This window comes from Heliconius melpomene, chromosome 13 (genome assembly GCF_056956725.1).
Source record: "Heliconius melpomene rosina isolate 202511_hmr_F chromosome 13, ASM5695672v1, whole genome shotgun sequence".
Taxonomy (NCBI): Eukaryota; Metazoa; Arthropoda; class Insecta; order Lepidoptera; family Nymphalidae; genus Heliconius; species Heliconius melpomene.
The window spans coordinates 18,250,135-18,269,402 of record NC_140401.1 but is presented as its reverse complement, the minus strand read 5'-3'; the positions used below and the strand labels follow the sequence as shown (position 1 = coordinate 18,269,402).

Here is a 19,268-nt window from a genome sequence, read left to right as displayed (position 1 = left end):
AATTCATTTTCCACTATAATATTTTGTGGACTACACACGTCGTCGCCTTAAAAAGAGTTCCTTCATGACACAAGTTTTAGATTCAAATTATAAGGCATAAAGTATGTACCTACTTAAAATGATTTTATTTGGACGACAAATTATTTAAAAAATACTTACTTAAAATTAAAAACAGCTAATTACTTATAACAAACAAGGTCTAAACTCAGTAAAATCATTTAAATCAGTTAAGCTATTTGGAAAAAGATATACGAGTATGTGTAAGTTCCGTATTTTTTACGCAAAGACAAATGGTCACGTAACAACCGCGGCCGTGACTTTGGATGAGATCGACATCAGATAAAACTATAATTTAGCTTACGTTTTATTTAAAGTTATTTAATATACATTTTCTAAAGTAAGTACGTCTGTAACAAACCGTATATTGTGGTTATTTTTTTCAAGTTATCGTTTTTTTTTCACATAGCAGTTCAGGTGGCGGGAAACCGTATGTCAAGAGTCAAGACACTCCGGTATTCACCGCGCTCTGCTTTACCAGAACAGAGAAATGAACAGAAAATAAATATAATCTTCTTAAATGTTTTTAACTATTACTTCACGCTTAGGAAAGATAAATACTTTTTATAAATGGTTAAAAAATTTAACGTGGCTGGATTTGAACGGGACGTCCTTAATTTTTTATATATTTTTTATTTATTATATTTTCTTTATATATTTTTTGTTTCCTACTCATTTATGACGCTTGGAGTCGTCTGTCGTGTTCTTGGTTTAGTTATTCTTTGTCACTAATTAATTTATTATAATAGTTGGCCTGTGAAATTGAAAACTTGTTCAACTAAGTATATACATAACATAGAATACACAAATAACTATAAAAAGTTGAGTAAATATATCGTTAAAAAATTTAATACATGATTGTAAATAAAATCCATAGGTTCAGAGGAACATATCGTCAAATATAAGTTTGCCAAAGTGTACATTTGAATAAATATTTTATAAAATTTTAAATATATTTAATTATTGTCATTTCCCTATTATTTAAAAATAAAATACGACGTAGGAGACAATATAATAAATGTAAAATAATGAACGGAGTGTCTCAACTCTCAACCATAGGTCTTCTACCTATTCTGCCGTATGCGGAGAATAGTTGTTTTTTTTTATAAATTGTGAGAAAAAATTACTTAGTGTTCCATAGAACGTCCCAACGTGTTGCAGGGGGATGATCTCACAGCAGTGGATGGGACTAGCGATTGAAGGGGTAGGGGTAGGTTATGCATCATGCATATATATTAATCATCTCCACTTTCGAGTTCTATTCTCTACTCAATTTTAATTTATAAAAATATATATATTATAAAAAAAAAATAACAAATTATTTTACACTAACAAGGTTCTGTATGAACGTACCAACGACACGTCAACTGCTCAAGGCAAATTACGCAAATTTTTATCCAGATTACATTAATTACTTAACAATATAATAAATTATTTATTATTTTAAAACGAGTTATACCTATAACGGATTAATTAAGAGGTTAATAAAAAAACCTTTCTTTGTTTCACGCTGTATCCTGCACATTGCAGTGTAGGCAGAGGGAACCTGAAAACCTAATTTGCATCGAAAAAATTCCGTTCTCAAATTTCCACCGAATTCTCGAGGCATTATGTGTTGAGCGGCGGAACTCAACGCTGCGCTTTGCCTCGTTACCAGAGCGAATTAAGTATTCTTATGTCCTCGCTCTGATAACAAGATAAAGCGTGTCGATTAACTCAACACGAACGCAGTTCTCCTATATAGTCTACAATCTGCTTACACTCCTACAAGCGGGATACAGCGCAAATAAAAAAATATATTTGTCATTATTAAGTTAACATTTAAAAAACCTTGTAATTTATTAGATGCATTAGAGCAGGTTGTTGTCGCGGGAGCGCCAGAACAATTGTAAGCCTTCGAAGTTGACGCGTCAACATTTTCAATAGAGTGTAGAATTGCTTATTGATGAAACGCGAGCATGTGTATAATTCACTTAACGTCTTAATGTCAGCCGTGTAATTAATGAATTTATTTATTATTTTCTTTTGTTTTCACGATGTATACATATTTTTTTATCTTTTTATCTATACTTCTACCTTACGCACATAGCAGGGTAGCGAAAGGAAACGGGGAACCTAACCCTTCCTTTCCCAATCAGTCGAATTCTATTGACTGGCGAAATTCAAAGCCGCCCTTTGCCTCGTTACCAGAGCGATAAAATGAAAATATTAAATATTTCATTTTGGAGCTAATTAATTATGTGTTAGCAAACTCGTGTAAAAGAGAATGAGAAAGATATTGGTGACACTAGATTCTCTCCTAGCGGAATAAGCGGAATATAAAATGAACACTAACAAATGATTTGTAAGGAATAAATAATCTTAAACCTGTCAGTTATCGCGACGTAACAGATCGCATACTATACTACACATTAAGCCTTACTAAGAGTAAGAAATGTCAGTCCAAAATTACCTCCCGCGTGAGGCTGTTGTGCTTTTCGTTTCAAACTTCGCGAGTTTTTTTCCAATATTTAATTATTAAAATTGTAATAAATTATTTGTTTGTTAGTGCAAAGTGACAGAGAATTTATAAAAAAGCTTTTATTGTTGTAAGTATTACCTATATTTATATTTAATCTGTGGGAAATCCTATTTGTATTTTTTTTTCTTATTTATATCAGTAAAATATTAAAATGAAGTCCATTTATTACGCCAATAAATTAACGCGGATCACCGCGTATATTTGGATTAAGATCATCCATCCATACATATTAAGTACGTAAATGTCAATGGTTTGTTGAATCAAAGTACCCGTGATATTGGAGCTCTGCTCATCTAGTTGTCTAGTTCTGCTCATCTAGTCTAGTTATACACATTTCACGTCATTCAGTAAGTAGCACGTAAATTTAATAAAGTTAAATAATTCTGAGAATGTCACAAAGTAGTGCAATTAGTCCAAATAGAAAAAATATATATCAATGCCGATAGTTTTAAGTGACCGTTATAAGTTAACATTACGTTACGCTATTTACATACATTTAATATTGTAAATCTACGAATTTGAAACTTAATAAGCAGTTCTTATTAGGATATTGCAAAAATAAGTCGCTTCAAGCCGGCGCGGCGCACTCTCGTCTTGCGCCTTTCCTTTCGACGTTACTCAATAATCTTAAGGTTAAAGATACATTCAAAGTTTTTTTGCTTCTTTTTAAATAATATTATGATATTTTTATATATATTATTTAAAATGTCCACACTTCATCCTAAAACCGCAGGAGATCATTCTAAACTAAACCCACTGTACCAGCGGTCGGAGTGACGTCGAGTACTGAGAATGAAGAGAATACATACACTCCTAGTTATTTCTATTTGTCCGTGGGGGCAAAGTCGCAGGTTAAAGCTAGTTTAATATAAAAACATGAAATTATCAATTTAAATTTGTTTACTTATTACATTTTTACAACGGCACTTCAAGTTTAACTTAAATGTAACTCCTATGTTATATTTATACTTAAGTATATGTATAATTACAACAAAAACGATAATTAAAATATGTTAAAGTACCTACATTTAACGTATAATGACCAAGTAACTTAAATATTTTTTTACAACATGAGCATAACACATTAAATGAGCAAAATTTTTTACGATTCTTCAAAATAACGCGTTGATATTTTAATTGTTTCTGACCGACTCGTCCCCGTCAGGCTTCAGCGAGTGACAGATAAATGATCTTCCGTACGAGAACATGGTCGACAGAATATAAATAAGTTTATTAAACTAAGTTTTTTTAGCTTACAGTTGTATATCGCATATAGCAGGGTAGGCAGAGGGAACCTGGGAATATTAGAATGTATATAGATATTATTCAATGGTTAAGTAGGTCTTTGACCACGGCGGGAATCCGTCGATACCAAATTTTATTTCATAAAACGGAATTTATTGCTGTTTTTAAATTATAGGGTTAATTAGGGCACTATAACCTAAACTGAATAGGACAGTATCTGACTTTAAAAGCTGTTGTGGGTTCAACTCCATTTGAGGAGAATAAGTTGTTTTCACAGTTGAGTGAAACAAAGCGCGGCGTTAATTTCCACCACTCAACAGACAATATCTCGAAAAATGGATGGTGGGTGGGAATAGTGTGTCTTAACACTTCGTTCTCTACGCCTACATACACGTGGGATACAACGTGAAAAATAACATTAATATAGTAGCTAGTTTGTGATATAAACACAATTCTCATAATATATTGTGGAATTTGAACTCCATTGTGTATAATAAACAGTGTCAAAACGTATCTAGTAAAAAACGATCACAGACTTGGGAAAATAACGTGTCGAGTTGTAACGTCTAAGTACGTATTCAATATTTGATAACTTGTCTAATGCGAAGCAGCTTCATGTTGCTTGTTTACTTCGCTCGAGGACCCTTGCTCGCTTCGCTCAAACACTTCAGCTCGCTTCGCTCAAAAACTCCGGCTCATTTGGCCTGCTGCTTGTGATACAAATATAAAACTATTTGAAACAGTGCTTCCTCACAATACGATATTCTTAATATATATAAATTATAAAAAGAAGTAGAAAGGTAGACCGAGAGGTAGGCAGGTAGCAAGATACTAGTATACATATGATAATATAAAATATCAACTTGTTTTAAACACAATCGACATGTTTATTGTTTCTTTACTTTTTTATTTGAATCGTAATGTTTATTATTTTATGTAAACGTTGCCAACACAAGTCCGTGACGTGTTGTCGACTTATTTATTTTATAAATTAATGGCTGCACTTTGTATCTCTCTTATAGCAGAGTAGGCAGAGGGAACCTATGCACTGTTCCACTTTTGAGTGACTAGCGAAACTCAACGCCGCATATTGTCTTATTTTACCAAAGCGAGGAAATTAAAATAATTTATTCCTCCGAGTGGAAATCGAATACTCACGTCGCGTTAAGAATCAGACGCAGTGCCACTGCGCCAGAGAAATGAAATGTTAAAGATTAATATATAATATTAATCTTTAACATTTTTCAACCATTTTTTATTGCATTTTTTTAATTTATTTTTTACTGTACTGAAATCTCCTGTGACTTTGAGGTAGGTAATACACCTGACATAAATAATAATTACGGTCATAATTTATAATTACAATTGCACTGTGCTTAATAACTAACGACATGGTGTATCTTTAAACACCACCAGATTTCATTAAAAAAAGAGATGAAAACTGGAAACCGGAACGGTGGTTTCTCATTAGGTTGTACCTATACAAGGAAATTTGCGTGAAGATAAAGCAGGCAGTGGAATGTAGCGGGCATTCCAACAATTGCTCGATGACATCTCCATAGATATTTATTTATATTTTATTAGAACCCGTTTAAAAATACTTTAAACGTACGAACTCTTTCTTTATTTTTCTATAGTTATTCAAGTATGGACGCTCATATTTAAGTATGTTCTAAGAAAAAAATGTATATTTGTTATCGCCAGACCCTTAACATGGGCCTTTACTCCTGCAGACGTCCTAAAGGTTGTTTTAAATTGGGGCAACCTACAATATAGCACGCCTCAATTTTACATAGGTATATCATTTACGGACTATTCCAAGCCCCCTTATGAACTCCCAGAACAATCCGATGGCTCAATCATCCTCCCAGACAGAGATGTATGTAGTCGGCTCTACCTCTCAAAAATACACCACTTTCGTTAGTCAGTACGAATACTGTCTTAACTACTCATGAGACTAATAATCCTCACTTTTCAGCTTTGCTAAAATGACTTAGGCTTGGGAGCCCTGAGATCTTGCGCTGTTGTCTTTCTTACGGTTTTACGATACAGAATATTATATTTATAACTTATTCTATTTATTCTACACAAGTCAAGTTCAAGTTACGTATAAAACTTGCTTCTTACGTAAGTATAGGCGACTCATCTAACAATTAAGTATATTACAGTGCTCCCAGCCTGCCGCTACCGTGTACTTACCGTGGAACACCTAATTGCATTCAGTTTAATCATTATATCTGTTATCTTATATCTTACACGAGTTGGTTATATAGATATTGTAGGGTTCCTATCGCACCCTTAACATAGTATATACTCCGTTCTTTGCTTTATTATCCGAGCGAGAAAATGTAAATAATTTAATCTTACGATTGAGAATCGAACCCACAACAGTCGCGTATATCGCGAGTATTGCCAAACGTTTAAAAATTCTTATCAATAAGTAAAAATAGTTAGTTAAAGGAATTAGTAAAGACTACCAGCAAATAGCAGGGTAACTTAGTGTTAAGAATTCGTTTGCACTTTGCCGGACACTTGTGTCACTTCTCAATAAGCTAAAATCGTTAATTTCTGGCACAACAAACTAGCAAATTAATACAGATTACAGCATCTAGGTCAGTATGTGACCTTTGACGTAACTAAACTTGTTTTTAGAAACGTTTACAAATACATAGTAACAGGTTAGGGCTCTCTCAAGATGGCTTTAGCGGATTGCCATTAGCAAGGCCACAGATTCAATCTTGTTTAAGTAAAATAATGTAGGGCGCTTGGGAAATATTTTTAATATAAATAATTTTATAGCTATACTAGACTATCTTCAGCAGCTTCGTCCGCAATATTCAAACGTAATCGAATCTTTTACGTAGATGTATGTAATACAACAGTGTACTACTTAAGAAAACCTAATAAAACTACTATCCGACACAAAACAGGTTTTTTAATTTGAATCAGTAGTTCTTGAGATTAAAGTGCTCAACCAAACAAATTCTTCTGATTTATAATATCAGTTGGAACAGTCTGTAAAGGCGATGGTTGTTGCTTCGACCCTATACACTAGTTCTTAGTCGATCTTTTTTTACTTCGTTCCTATTCAGACACTTCCATTCCCCACTTCCCGTCGACTTCTCGAGGCATTGCGTGTAGAATAGCGGAACTCAACCCACAACCGTCGTATATTTGATTCCATTATACGACTTATAATGATGTTATATTAGGTATTTATATACTATTTAGTACATTTGATACGACGCGGCGGGTCTTGCGGTGTTTGCGGTTCTTCGTCGTAATGAGTAAAAGTGATTGAAAAGTACTATAGCGGTTTTCATATTACAAACTCATAAATATATTTATTACTTTATTTATTAGATGAAACCGATATCCCAGTTGAGTGCTTACATAGGTGGACACGACGGTAGTCAATTCGAATTCCGCACACATATGCCCACAGCCCGAGAAACCTATAGGTACCTATGTCAATTTTAGCGTTCTGCACCGCGTAGTTTCGGCTGTGTCTGTCAGCCACTGAGAACGAAACGAAAGAGTGTTATTTCACAGATTTTGAAGAAAATTTTACCTATTACAACGAATAAATAATTATTTATAACATATGACAGACATAGCTATGGTCTCATAATAAATATCAACATAACAACCTTTTAATGTCTGAAGCTTTACTTACGTTTCTGGAGTTGCATCCTGATCCGTTGTCAGCTCAAATCCTAAATCTTGGCCCGGACTATGTTGCTCCTATAAATGTATCAATCTATGTATGTACATACATTTGTATGAATCCACATCATCGTAATCGGTGATCTATCGTTCACAGTGCAACGCCATTCTAAACAATTTGTGCCGCAACGAGGTCAGAGGGCTCGGCAACCTGCCTCTTATTCATTTTTGTGGTGAATCGCGCTATCTTTATATAAACTCTGCCGTGGATTATTATTGCTTAAGAGGCCCTCGTGGTGCAGGAGTACAGCGTGGGACTGCAGTCGCACCGGTTATGGGTTCGATTGGGGCAGATTGTCTCACTTCATACCTATCTATCACGCCTCATGTAAGACTTAAGCGTCACATGAGGATATTTGTTAAGTTTTACTAAATAGTTGAATGCACTCTTAGTTGCAACATGCACGAAGCGGGTCCCGTATACTTTTCTATGCAGAAATGTAGGAGATAGCATCCCGCATCGTTACGTTAGAGTATCACATTAACCTCGCTGCTGTAGTATTTTTTATTACATCTGTACATAGTTTTATTCTATTTGTGGACTTAGGTATATTGTATATCTTATATTTGAGGTGGCTCTCCACTACTGTGCGGTTAAATAGAAACTCCGTTCCACGCGCCACGCCACTGTGAAATGCGGTAAATACCTGCGGGGGTGTTTTCAGGTCGAAACTACCTGGGTACCTCCAAAAAGCGGGTTTATCTCCGCAACGCACCTGTATCTCCTCTGGTGTTAAACGAGGGATCGTGGACGGCGTATATCACTTACCATCAGGTGATCCGTACGCTCGTTTGCCTTGTCTTTCCCATAAAAAATATATATTAAAGAAACATTATAAGTAATGTATACTTAACCGTTATTGCTATAATTACGTATCTAAGTATATAAAATATTGAAACCAGAACAAATTATATACTTCATTTTCATAATAACAACAACATCCAATAATGCCTTTTGTTGCGTAATGCATGCGATACGATGGGAAAGACAAACTTACCGGTGAATAACACAAAGTTATCTGAAACAGCTTAAACAATCTGAGCGCAGGCTCTCAGGAGTTCGTCCTCGGTAGCGTCCGACGTGGTGTGGGAATTGAGATTACCCTTTCTAAATGACACTAATGACTTATTTTGCTTCTTGTTAAAGACAAGCCGGACGCAAGTTAAACCGAAATAGATTTTTTTTTCTTTTGTTTTTGCTTCACGCTATATTCCGCATATAGCAGGGTAGACAGTGGGAACATTGTGATAAGACTCTCCGTCCGTAAAGACACTCCGTAGTCCGTCTAGACAGCAACACGTTATCTTGTTACCAGCAGAGTGAGGAAATGCAAACATTTATTCCCCTGTAGTAGTCAGAGGGAATTTAACCTTAGTTATTAAGACACTGTTCTCCAATTTTCACCCAATTTTCGAGACATTGCGTGTTGATTATCGGAACTCGCAATATTAATGATTAATTAAAGTAAATATAATCTTGAAATATATAATTAAATTAATATTTATTATGGTATGCATTATATAACGCTATATGCAAAGCAATACCGTGAATTACTATGAAACATACAATAGAGTGCTGAGTATTAGAGTGTGTGTGTGTGTTCTAGGAGACGCATCATTTCTATGGACAGAAAGAACAATGTGAACTGTTTACTGTCTCTGCTGTAAACAGAATATCTTACCATCCACATTCTCACGCGAGGTGACAAGTAATTAATATACGATTGTGCGTCCGATCACCTCTCGAGGGAATCAATTATTATTTATTAATATTTTCATTACTTCGCTCTGGCCCCACGCAACCAATGCAAAAAGCCAGGGGTTGAGTTCCGCCACCCGACACGCAATGCCTCAAAAATACTAAATAGGAAATTAAAATACTAAATATTTCATTTCCCCAAGTGGGAATTGAACCCACAATCTGTTCCGTAATGGCCGTTGTGACACGACTCTCTTTAAAAGTAGATTTTTTTTAAAAATAAAAGAAATATATGGAATTGTTGACTTTTAGTTTTATGTCAATTATTGTACGTATAAATATACCAAAATTATATTACGACATGACAGACGGACGCCGGTCAAACATTCCGGTCACGGTTTGCCCCTGACCGACATTGGCTGCTTTAAGCTCAACTAAGCAAATATTGTTTTTCAGTTTCACGCTGCCTTATATCGCAGGGTAGGCGCAGAGGGAACCTAGTGTTAAGATATTCCGTTTCCCAGATACAGAGAATTCGAGACATTGCGAGTTGAGGAGCGCTCTACGCTGCGCTTTATCTTGATAACAGAGCAAGGAGATGACAATAATTAATTTCGAATCAAACTCATAAGTTGTTGGCCTTAAGGCTTCAGTTATAATGTAAACGTTTATTTTGTATATATAATATGATAATTTTATTGATTAATTTATGTATATATTATAATGTCTGTCTGAGTCGGTTGATGGTTGTGGTTACGTATTCTCTTAATAGAAAATAAATAAAATAAATAATATTGAAAGGACAAAGAAAAGTACACATTGTGACGCAGGTGTAATAATATGTACATCTAATTATATAACTGGTAATAAAGTACTATTAATTAATTTATATCGTCATTTATTACAGTCGGTATTTATATAAAATTATAAAACCGCGCAACACGTGCACTGATGATGTCCATACATAGGATATCCTGTGTTGAGCGGGATCGTGTTACCATTGCATTGTTATTTATTTCTACATTTATTGCGTTATTAAATTATGTTATTGATTTTTATTGAATACTGAAGCATGTCCCTACGGCTTTACACTCGTAGTAAAATAGAAATAGCTGAGTGTATATGATACTTGGTAGGTACATTCGAAATGCCCGAGACACCTATACCGCAGGTACCGGAGATTACATCGAAACGATTAATGTGATGCAATATAACCTAGTCTTTTTCAATAAAGGATCTTTCCAGACCAAATAATTACGGAAAAGATCGAGAGAAAGAGGCCAGTCGTGGCGCAGAGGCACAGAGTGTGACTGTAAAACCGACTGGTTGTGGGTTCGATCCCCACTCGAGGAGATGCAATATTTATTCAAATTTATGTTTCCATTTCTGCGCTCTTGTGTCGCGCGCGTTTCTTTTCTGCCCCTCAACACACAACGCCTCCAGAAAGCAGGCAGCCAGGCAGAGAGTGGGGAACGGAGTGTCTAACTCGAAGGAAGATTCCTCTGCCTACCCTGCTGTATCCGGGTTATAGCGTGAAGCTTATTTGATTTTTTCCTACGAAAGGGATTAAATATTACTACGTAACTAGAAGATTCCACACAAATTACTTTGAATCATCTAAAGTAACACATCATGAGCAAAATCCCGTGTACAATGCGGCTATTAAACCGACCTTGCTTATCTAACGGCTATCGCAAGCGTCGGTCTTTACTATGCTCAGATGCTAATTAGACGATTTATTATATTTATTAAATAATATATTTATTAATTAAGCAACGAGTTTAGGGACACTCGTGTGGTATAGTTGCTACTGGGGGTTTTTGGTTCAAATCCCAGTTACATATATATTTGTATTATTACCTATATTACAATTTAGGTGAATGAATCATTAGCTTAGAGAGGCTTTAGACCTTCGGGAAGGCCTATCGAGGTCTCCTAGTACCGATAATACTGGAGGAAGGTCAGGTATGAAGAGATCGATGCCAGTGGATGAGGTGAACTAGGTATGCAAAGACCGTTTGATACTCCATTCTCTCCGGCTACCACGCTAGATATATAATATATTGAAACTAAAAAATAAACAAATAAATGCCAGCATTAGTCAAACAATAGCATAAGCTGAGCAGCCTCAACCTGTCCAACCAATTACTAATTACCATTCTGCTATTTGCCTGACGTCATTACCAGGGCTTCCTTGAACTTACAACATAAACTGTACAGACATTTTCTTAATCACAATCGATTTGTATGGATTATAATAACAATTTATGTATTCAGTTGTTATTAAACATACCTGATAATTTGAGTTATATTTATGTGTAGATATAAGCTGACTGTAAACGTGACGGTAGTGGGCTCGATTACCCCACTCGGAGGAGGGAATTATTTAATATTTCGATTTCAATGGTCTGGTATTAACCAGATACATATAAAGACAAAAGCGTGACGTTGAGTTCCGCCACTCAATACGCAATGTCCGAAAATTCTGTTGAAAAACAGAGTGTCTCAAGATCACGTTAGATACAGTGTAAGGCTAAAACAATGTTATTTAATATGTACTCGTATATTGATATATATTAATAAAGACTCGGTGATATTCTCAGAAGCAACTTAGGTATTCTTTCTGAGAATTTTGTAGGATCGTTATGAGATCTAATGGAACTTTTATATCGTTATTTTTTTATTTTTATTAATAAAATTATTCGTTTTATTTCGATATTTCTGTGAATTTTGACAAAGGGTTCAATATTGGCGGAGTACTTTATACTTTTTTTAGGGTCCCGTATATCAAAAGAAAAAAACCCTTATACTCGAAGGATCACTTTATTGTCCGTCTGTCCGTCTGCGAAGAGCATTATCTCTAGATCGCGTGAATGTATTAATCTCAAACTAATATCAAATATACATCAATTTTGATGCATTTTGTATGAATTCCGCCGCGTAATGAAAATCTAAATAGATTGTTACAATTTTTTAAATTTGGCAAGAAGTAACAAACTACAGCACAAATAAAGAAAAATTGCAAAAATTGGTCAAATTTTTAGGTGAAAAAATAATTATAAAATTATTTGTGGTTCATTTCATGCAAAATGAGTGCATACTTCCGCAAACTTAAGTTTGTTAACTTTTATAAATTGTACTTCCGTTTGACATCCTGAAATTGGTACGTAACCCTCGGAATGCGAGTTTGTTTCCCATTAGTCCGCTTCGCCCACAAATAGCATACAGCTAGGCAGTAAGAACGTATATAGTAGTGGGCAAATAGAAAACAGTCAGACGCTACCAGGCACCGCTGCCAGCACCACTGTATTATTGTATATTGTATTACGTAGAGTCACAGGAAGTGCCTATTGCAACTTGCTTGCAACGCGTTACAATTATATTTAACTAACTTTTACTGCGGTTTCCCCCGAGCGCCCGAACCCACAACCATCGCGTGCAATAATACTCGTTAATGTCAGTATACCATAATGGCATCAATTGGCACACTTACATTGGTTTCTTTATGATTTATCATTATTCTGAGGGTCACAACTGCATGCGATTGCTATAATTTTCCCACTAATAAACAGCTCAGGTGACGATTTAACACAGATTATTTAAATCTTAAGTATATTTATTTATTCTATTATTACCTTTTTCCAAAGTGTTACTCCACATTAAGGTTACTTATATTTAGAAAACGTGTGTAAACCTGCGCCTCCGGGACGGCTCAATTTTTTATACGTTTTCTAAATATATGCATATTATATTAAAGTAGTCCAAGTGGGCGAAGTCGCGAGTTGATTTGTTATTTTATAACCCCCCACGGAAATAGAGGAGTGTTATAAGGTTGACGTGTCTGGTGTTAAAATACTAATTAAATATAAAATGTGATAATATACTATAATAATTACCAATTCTCAGCACAAACGACCTTTAGTCTACTCTACAAAAAATATATAATAATGTATACACAAATAGAACTACGTTGTAATTTCTTTAAGTATATTTTTACTATTATAAATACATAGGACGCGTTGCCAATTAAACTTTGAACTTTTAAAGGCTCACAATTTAATTCTTCACGCTGTTTTCTGAGGGAACCTAGTGAATGTCTTATCGTTCCCCTGTTTCTGCCGAATTCTGCATTGCGTGTTGAGAGGCAGAACTCAACACCAGAGGGAAACAATTAAAATATAAATATAAATAAATATTTCATCTCCGCGAGAACCCACAACCAGTCGGTATTACAGTCACATGCATGTGCCCATGCACCACGACTGGCCTCTATGTAATAGACAATTGCCTGTAATAAAGATATAAGTTTAATTGTGAGCTATTTAATCGTCATCTAATTTTAACCAAATAGTTTCCTAAAAAAACACTAGTGCTCTGCGATAGGTACTATTATTTAGATAATACGACACAATTCAGTTTGAATTAACATGAATGGTCTTCCGTTACCGAATTATAATGACGAAGTTATTACATGTATACCTCATTTAATGAACTACTAATTGAATGAAGTCACATTAGTTCAGGTAGGTGCTCGTACAATGTGTTATATAGAAGATCGTGTATTTCGTTTATTTGCGGCACTCGTGGTAATATATTATGTTATGTTTATATATTAATGTCATTATTCTGTATGGGTATTAAATTTAATCACTGGTAACATTAGTTCAAAAAAGATCCGAGCATATACTTTATGACCACCATAAAAATTTCAACATAGCGGGACTTGAACCTGCGCCTCTTGGAATCCGTTTAAGGGCTCCAACCACTTCGACAGTTTCAAATTAAAGTTTCTTAAAAAAAGTTTTTTAAGTTTGAAATAACATTTAAAATCTTAAAAATATTAGTATTTAGTGACTATCAACGTATTAATCTTTATTGTTACTCCTATTATGTGGACGTGATAGTGTCGTTAGTTATCACACAACAATCATTCGAGAACGCGTCTCGGTTATTTAGTTACAAATCTATTCAAAACTACTAACTATGACGGTCATTATCAATTTTGAACAAAACTGTTAAATGAGGGAACATCAAGTCGTCATTGCGACTAATGTATGTAATAAAAGAGTTGTGAATGTGATATAGAGAGCCAAGTAAAATGTTCAGTAATGCGTGGTCTTTCATCGATAAAAGACTGGAAGATCTATATGAGTGCCGTTAGCCTATTGTTAGCCAGTGCCAACTAGACTACTACACCAGACAGTCCACATCGTGTTTATCGTCTTTTGATTCTTTATCGAAGTGTTGTATATAAAATGTCACGTAGGAATGTTCACAGATCACGTTGCAACACATACTGCCGATTAAATAAAACACAAAAAAAATATATTCTCTTGCTTATGGTGGTGTACTTAGTGTTAAAACACTCCGTTTCCTACTTTCCAGCCAATTTTTGTGACATCGAAAGTAAACGTCGCGATTCTTCCTCTTACCAGGGCCAAAAAAAATTTTCCACCTATTGGGAATCAAACCCACAACCGACATCTCAGCTTACAGGTTACAGCTTATAGGTTATGAACATTTTTTGCATCTGTAACCTTTGTTTTACGTAAATGTCATATTAAGTTGTTTAAATTTCAAATAAATATTTGTGCAGTCTGACGTTTCATAATATTTCAATGCTAATAAACATAATAAACGTGACACAAGTAATATTAGTCGACAAAGGGGTTTTTGCAGTATCAATATGTAAACGACACTGTCTGACCGTAGTGGCGCAGTTGTTATTTATGTACCTGTCCACGCTAGTTGTGAATTCAAGTCTGACTTGAGGTATCGCTGAAAATATTTTTTTAATCTTGTACTAAAAATTAATAGCTGAAAAGTTTGTTTGCGTTATACGCGCTAACCTCTTGAAGTACTGGTTCAAATTAAAAATATATATTGTATTAAATAGTTAATTTACTGGGGAAGCCTATAGGATATATGACATCCAGGGCATCGATACCTCGACTATTTAGAATATGTCATGTGTCATAATGGAATTAAGACCGTGTAATTAGTCTAGTGGCAACGGTGATGCCGACACTTTGTATAATATATGTAATGCCGTATTAGGAGGTTTGTGGAGTATATGCAATATTGTGTTGCATGAATTAAGAATAATATTCTAAAATCATATTTTTAGAAAACGTAAAAAAAAATGAACATAGTTGGAGTCGAACCTAAGCACTTCTTGAATACCGTCCTAGAACCGGCGGTCCAATTAAGTAATAAAATTTCAGACGCTTATAAAATTATACCAAAAAAAAAATCAGCTTCACTCTGTATTCCGCACACAGCAGGGTAGGCAGAGGAAATCTAGTGTTAAGACACTCCGTTTCGTCACACTTTGCACCCCTGTGCCACAACTGTCCCCAATTAATAATTAATATAACTTACAGTGTTATTTATAGCATAGCTGTATGCATAGTCGTTCGTAAAATAATTAAATAATTAGGTGTACGTACTATTATTCTCACTTTAGTAATAATAAAAATATTTTATTATAATACTAAAAATATTTATAGCAAAATAAAAATAAAGTAGGCAAAAAAGGTCTGTACGTAAAATAGACTTTAAAAAATCCTTTAGAGTGATAAAAAAATGTAATAAGAGAAAAATGTATGTTTTTTTTGTTTTTTATTTGTCTGTTTGTACACGCACATGTTACAAACTACATGCTTAAAGTTTTAAAGAAATAATAGCAGAAATTAGAGAACCAATTGACGCTTATACTCGTTGGCGCTGCCATAGCAACGTGTACGTTATAAACATAAAAGTGTAAATATTGTCAAATGCATGGCAATGTTTTATTTATTGATTTTAAATATTTTATAAGTATTATTATTGAAAAATATTAGCGAGCTGCAGTTCTCCTACATAGAAACTATAGGGAAGTGTGCCAAATTTCATACTCCTCCGTTCGCGCTTTTTTCGTGTTCATGTTTGAATAAATTGTTGAAATGAATTTACCATGAAATAAATTGTTGTGATGGTTGTGAATTCTATCTACATTCGTTTAAATGATTGTATTTGAATGGGTTTATTTTCCCGGCGTTAAGTTCCGCCACCAGTGTCTTCACTCTACACGGGTTCTGGTACTAATCTCTAAGATAACGAAGAAAATTTGAATAGTAATAAAACAAATATAAATCTCGATAAAAGAAAGTAAATTAAGTACTTAAATATCATTTAATTGAAAATAACTGTTATACATATTAAATATTATTGTCACCGTGCTTATTGCCTGCGGCACCTGTGATAATAAAATGATTTTAAGGTTTTCGGTATTTCAAGGTTTTCTATGTTTATTATTATATTAATGTGTGTGCTTATATATATTTATTGAAATATATACTTTGATTAAAAATTAAAGTTTTCACATATCTATATACATATATACAAATGTCGAAGGAAGCAATTAGAATGGAAACTACATTATCATAGATGTACTTTGATTAGGTTTAATATTATTATCTGTAGCAACTGTTTACAGTATGATAACATGGCCAGTTCAGAAGAGACGATCGAGAAGACACTAATTATTGATTATTATTGTAGAATTAGGATTGGCTGACAGAATTTTAAGAGATTTTGTTTTGACTTTTATTTGACCAATGAAGAATTTTGACCAACTACATGGAGGCTTATGGCTTGAGTAGAGTCGTAACGCGTGAGGGTGAAGTTTGCTTTTAAATAAAGGAGGAAATTGACGATCGGTACCGATTTTTATAAAATTTGAAATTCAAACTCTTAAAAATATTTCATTCGACACGTGTTTCGTTGTATATTATAATTCACTCCCTAAGGATATAAATAAAAGGTTGAAACTGTGAAAGGAATAATCTTTAAATAACCACCGACTTTTATAAAATTGACTCTTAAAAATATTTCATTGAGCTCGTGTTTCGTGGTTTATTCATCCCTCAGGGCGCAAATAAGCAGGCGAAGCTGCGCGCGTCCGTTGGTTTAATTATATTTGTAGACGTAAGTATAAATATTTAAAAACGTCACACTTATTTCTGAATTTGAATCTTCAATTTATAACAAAAAACATAAATAGTCATTGCATCTTAAAGAAAAAAAATAGAGTTTATAAGAATTAGAATTTATTTAGCGTTATGTTTTGTCTTGCTTTTCTCAAATAATTTGGAAAGTCCTCTACAAATTGTATTGTTTGGTATCAAGCAAACTTGTGTCTTAGCTTTAAACTACAAAAGTAATTGGAACAGGAATCTAGTGTAAAATTACCTTAATAAATAGGACAGGTAGAAGAAGTCAACATCTCGCTTTGTTTTGTTCTCAGAGCGAAGAAATGAAATGTTGAAAAGGAGAAGGTTGTTGGTTCGATTCCCACTCAGAGGAATGATTTTACTCCTGCTGCAACATGACGGCCTGGTACCTGGTACGAAGTGATATCACAATTTATCACTCCGCCTCCGTGATTGAGGTGTTTCCTGAAGATAAAAAAAATATAATAAATTACAATTATCAAGATTTACAAGTGATTTGCACGTACACCATACATACGTACCTACTGTTACTGTAAATAGACGACATCGTTTCGCTTGAAGAAAGTCCTTCAGATAAAGTATTAAATAATAACCAACTGGCATCCTTAATGAATACTCTTTGCATTTTGCCATTTCCGGGAGTCGAACACGTGACCGTGACTTGTTAAATGAGTTACGATACAACTCTTTGATTTATAGGAAGAGTCATTGTTTTAAATCAATGCTAGTTTTTATTATAAATACATATTAATATGATTTTTTTGCTTAATTTTGTACTTATTTTATTTTATTCATCTTTGTCGTTAGTTTGTACTATGAATTATAGTAGGAGGTCGCGTATCCAATATTTTGAAGCAAAGTAATATTTGTCTCCCGCATATAGCAGGGTAAGCAGAAGGAACCTATTCCGCTATGTTCATATTTCTATAAATATTTAAATATTTTCTATTTTTACAGTGATGGTGTTCGTAACAAATCTACAGCATGGCGGGCGCGCGGCAGCTACGCCTGCTGCTGTGGAAAGACTACCTTATACGCAAGAGGAAGCCGGTTTGTATACCAATATATAATAAATAACGTTCCTACTCCACATCAATGAAGATGATCTGATAACGTTTACTATACACGCAGTGGTTGAGGTTCCATTGAAGTTCGACGAGGGCCAGCCTTCCATTGTATCTCTAATATAGTAAGTTATCCAAAGCAAATCTCTTGTTCAATGGCGGAACTCAACGTTAGAACAGGGTAATTAAATAGAATTAAATATAATCTTCCAATCCATTCTAGATAATAGTCACGTCACTCCCCCGAGTGAGGCGAGTGGATATCGAATCCACAACCACACTGCCACTGCGTAACGACGGCATCTGTTTTTATATTTTAAGTCAGAATTTGCGAAATTTAACTTAAAAGTTAACGTACAATACAAAACTTCGGGCCAAATAGTGTGCGTCGATAGTTAATGTTTGACAGCGGTCAGCGATGATTCATCACGTCAGCCAGAGCGAGCTGTTTTATAAATATACATCATATGCAAGTATATTTTATAAATATATTTGAATCTGTTTTAGTAATGATATGACGGATATTTGACCAGTCGATTTTCTACTTAAATTTTCGCCTTCATGACTTATCGCGCATATACGCACATAAACATAGTGCTAAGACACTCTATTCTATCCTTTCTACCCAAATTTCAGATATTTGTGTAGTGTGATCCCAAGTACCTCCAATCCATATCGGCAGTCAGACGCTGCCCCTGGCTGCCACGGCGGCCACAAATGGGTTTACTATGTTGGTATCATTTGTCTGCCCAGAGTCCGTCGGAGCCTAGTACAACTAACTATTCACAGGACGGCTGTGGGCTTGATCGACTCGCGTAAATGATTTCATTTCAATGCTCTCTCTGGTAAAAAGACAAGGCGCGGCGTTGAGTTTCACCACTCAACGCACAATGTCTCGAATTTGTGCGGAGGGAACAGAATAGAATGTCTTGATACTAGGTTTCAATTTCTGTCCACCTAAT

The 19,268-nt window shown here is 34.5% G+C and overlaps 1 protein-coding gene across 2 annotated transcripts in view; it reads left to right on the top strand.

Annotated features, from left to right (window-relative positions):
- The first annotated feature begins 2,508 nt into the window (after positions 1 to 2,508).
- LOC146533242 (uncharacterized) overlaps positions 2,509 to 19,268 on the top strand; it is a 70,741-nt gene continuing 53,981 nt past the window's right edge. For both annotated transcript variants that reach the window (XR_014878646.1, XM_085196291.1), the window contains exons 1-2: positions 2,509 to 2,645; positions 18,200 to 18,292. Coding sequence is in view for 1 of the 2 variants with exons in the window: in XM_085196291.1 (XP_085052417.1) it covers positions 18,227 to 18,292 (66 nt within the window). In the remaining variant the exon portion in view is untranslated. The remainder of the gene's footprint in view (positions 2,646 to 18,199; positions 18,293 to 19,268) is intronic.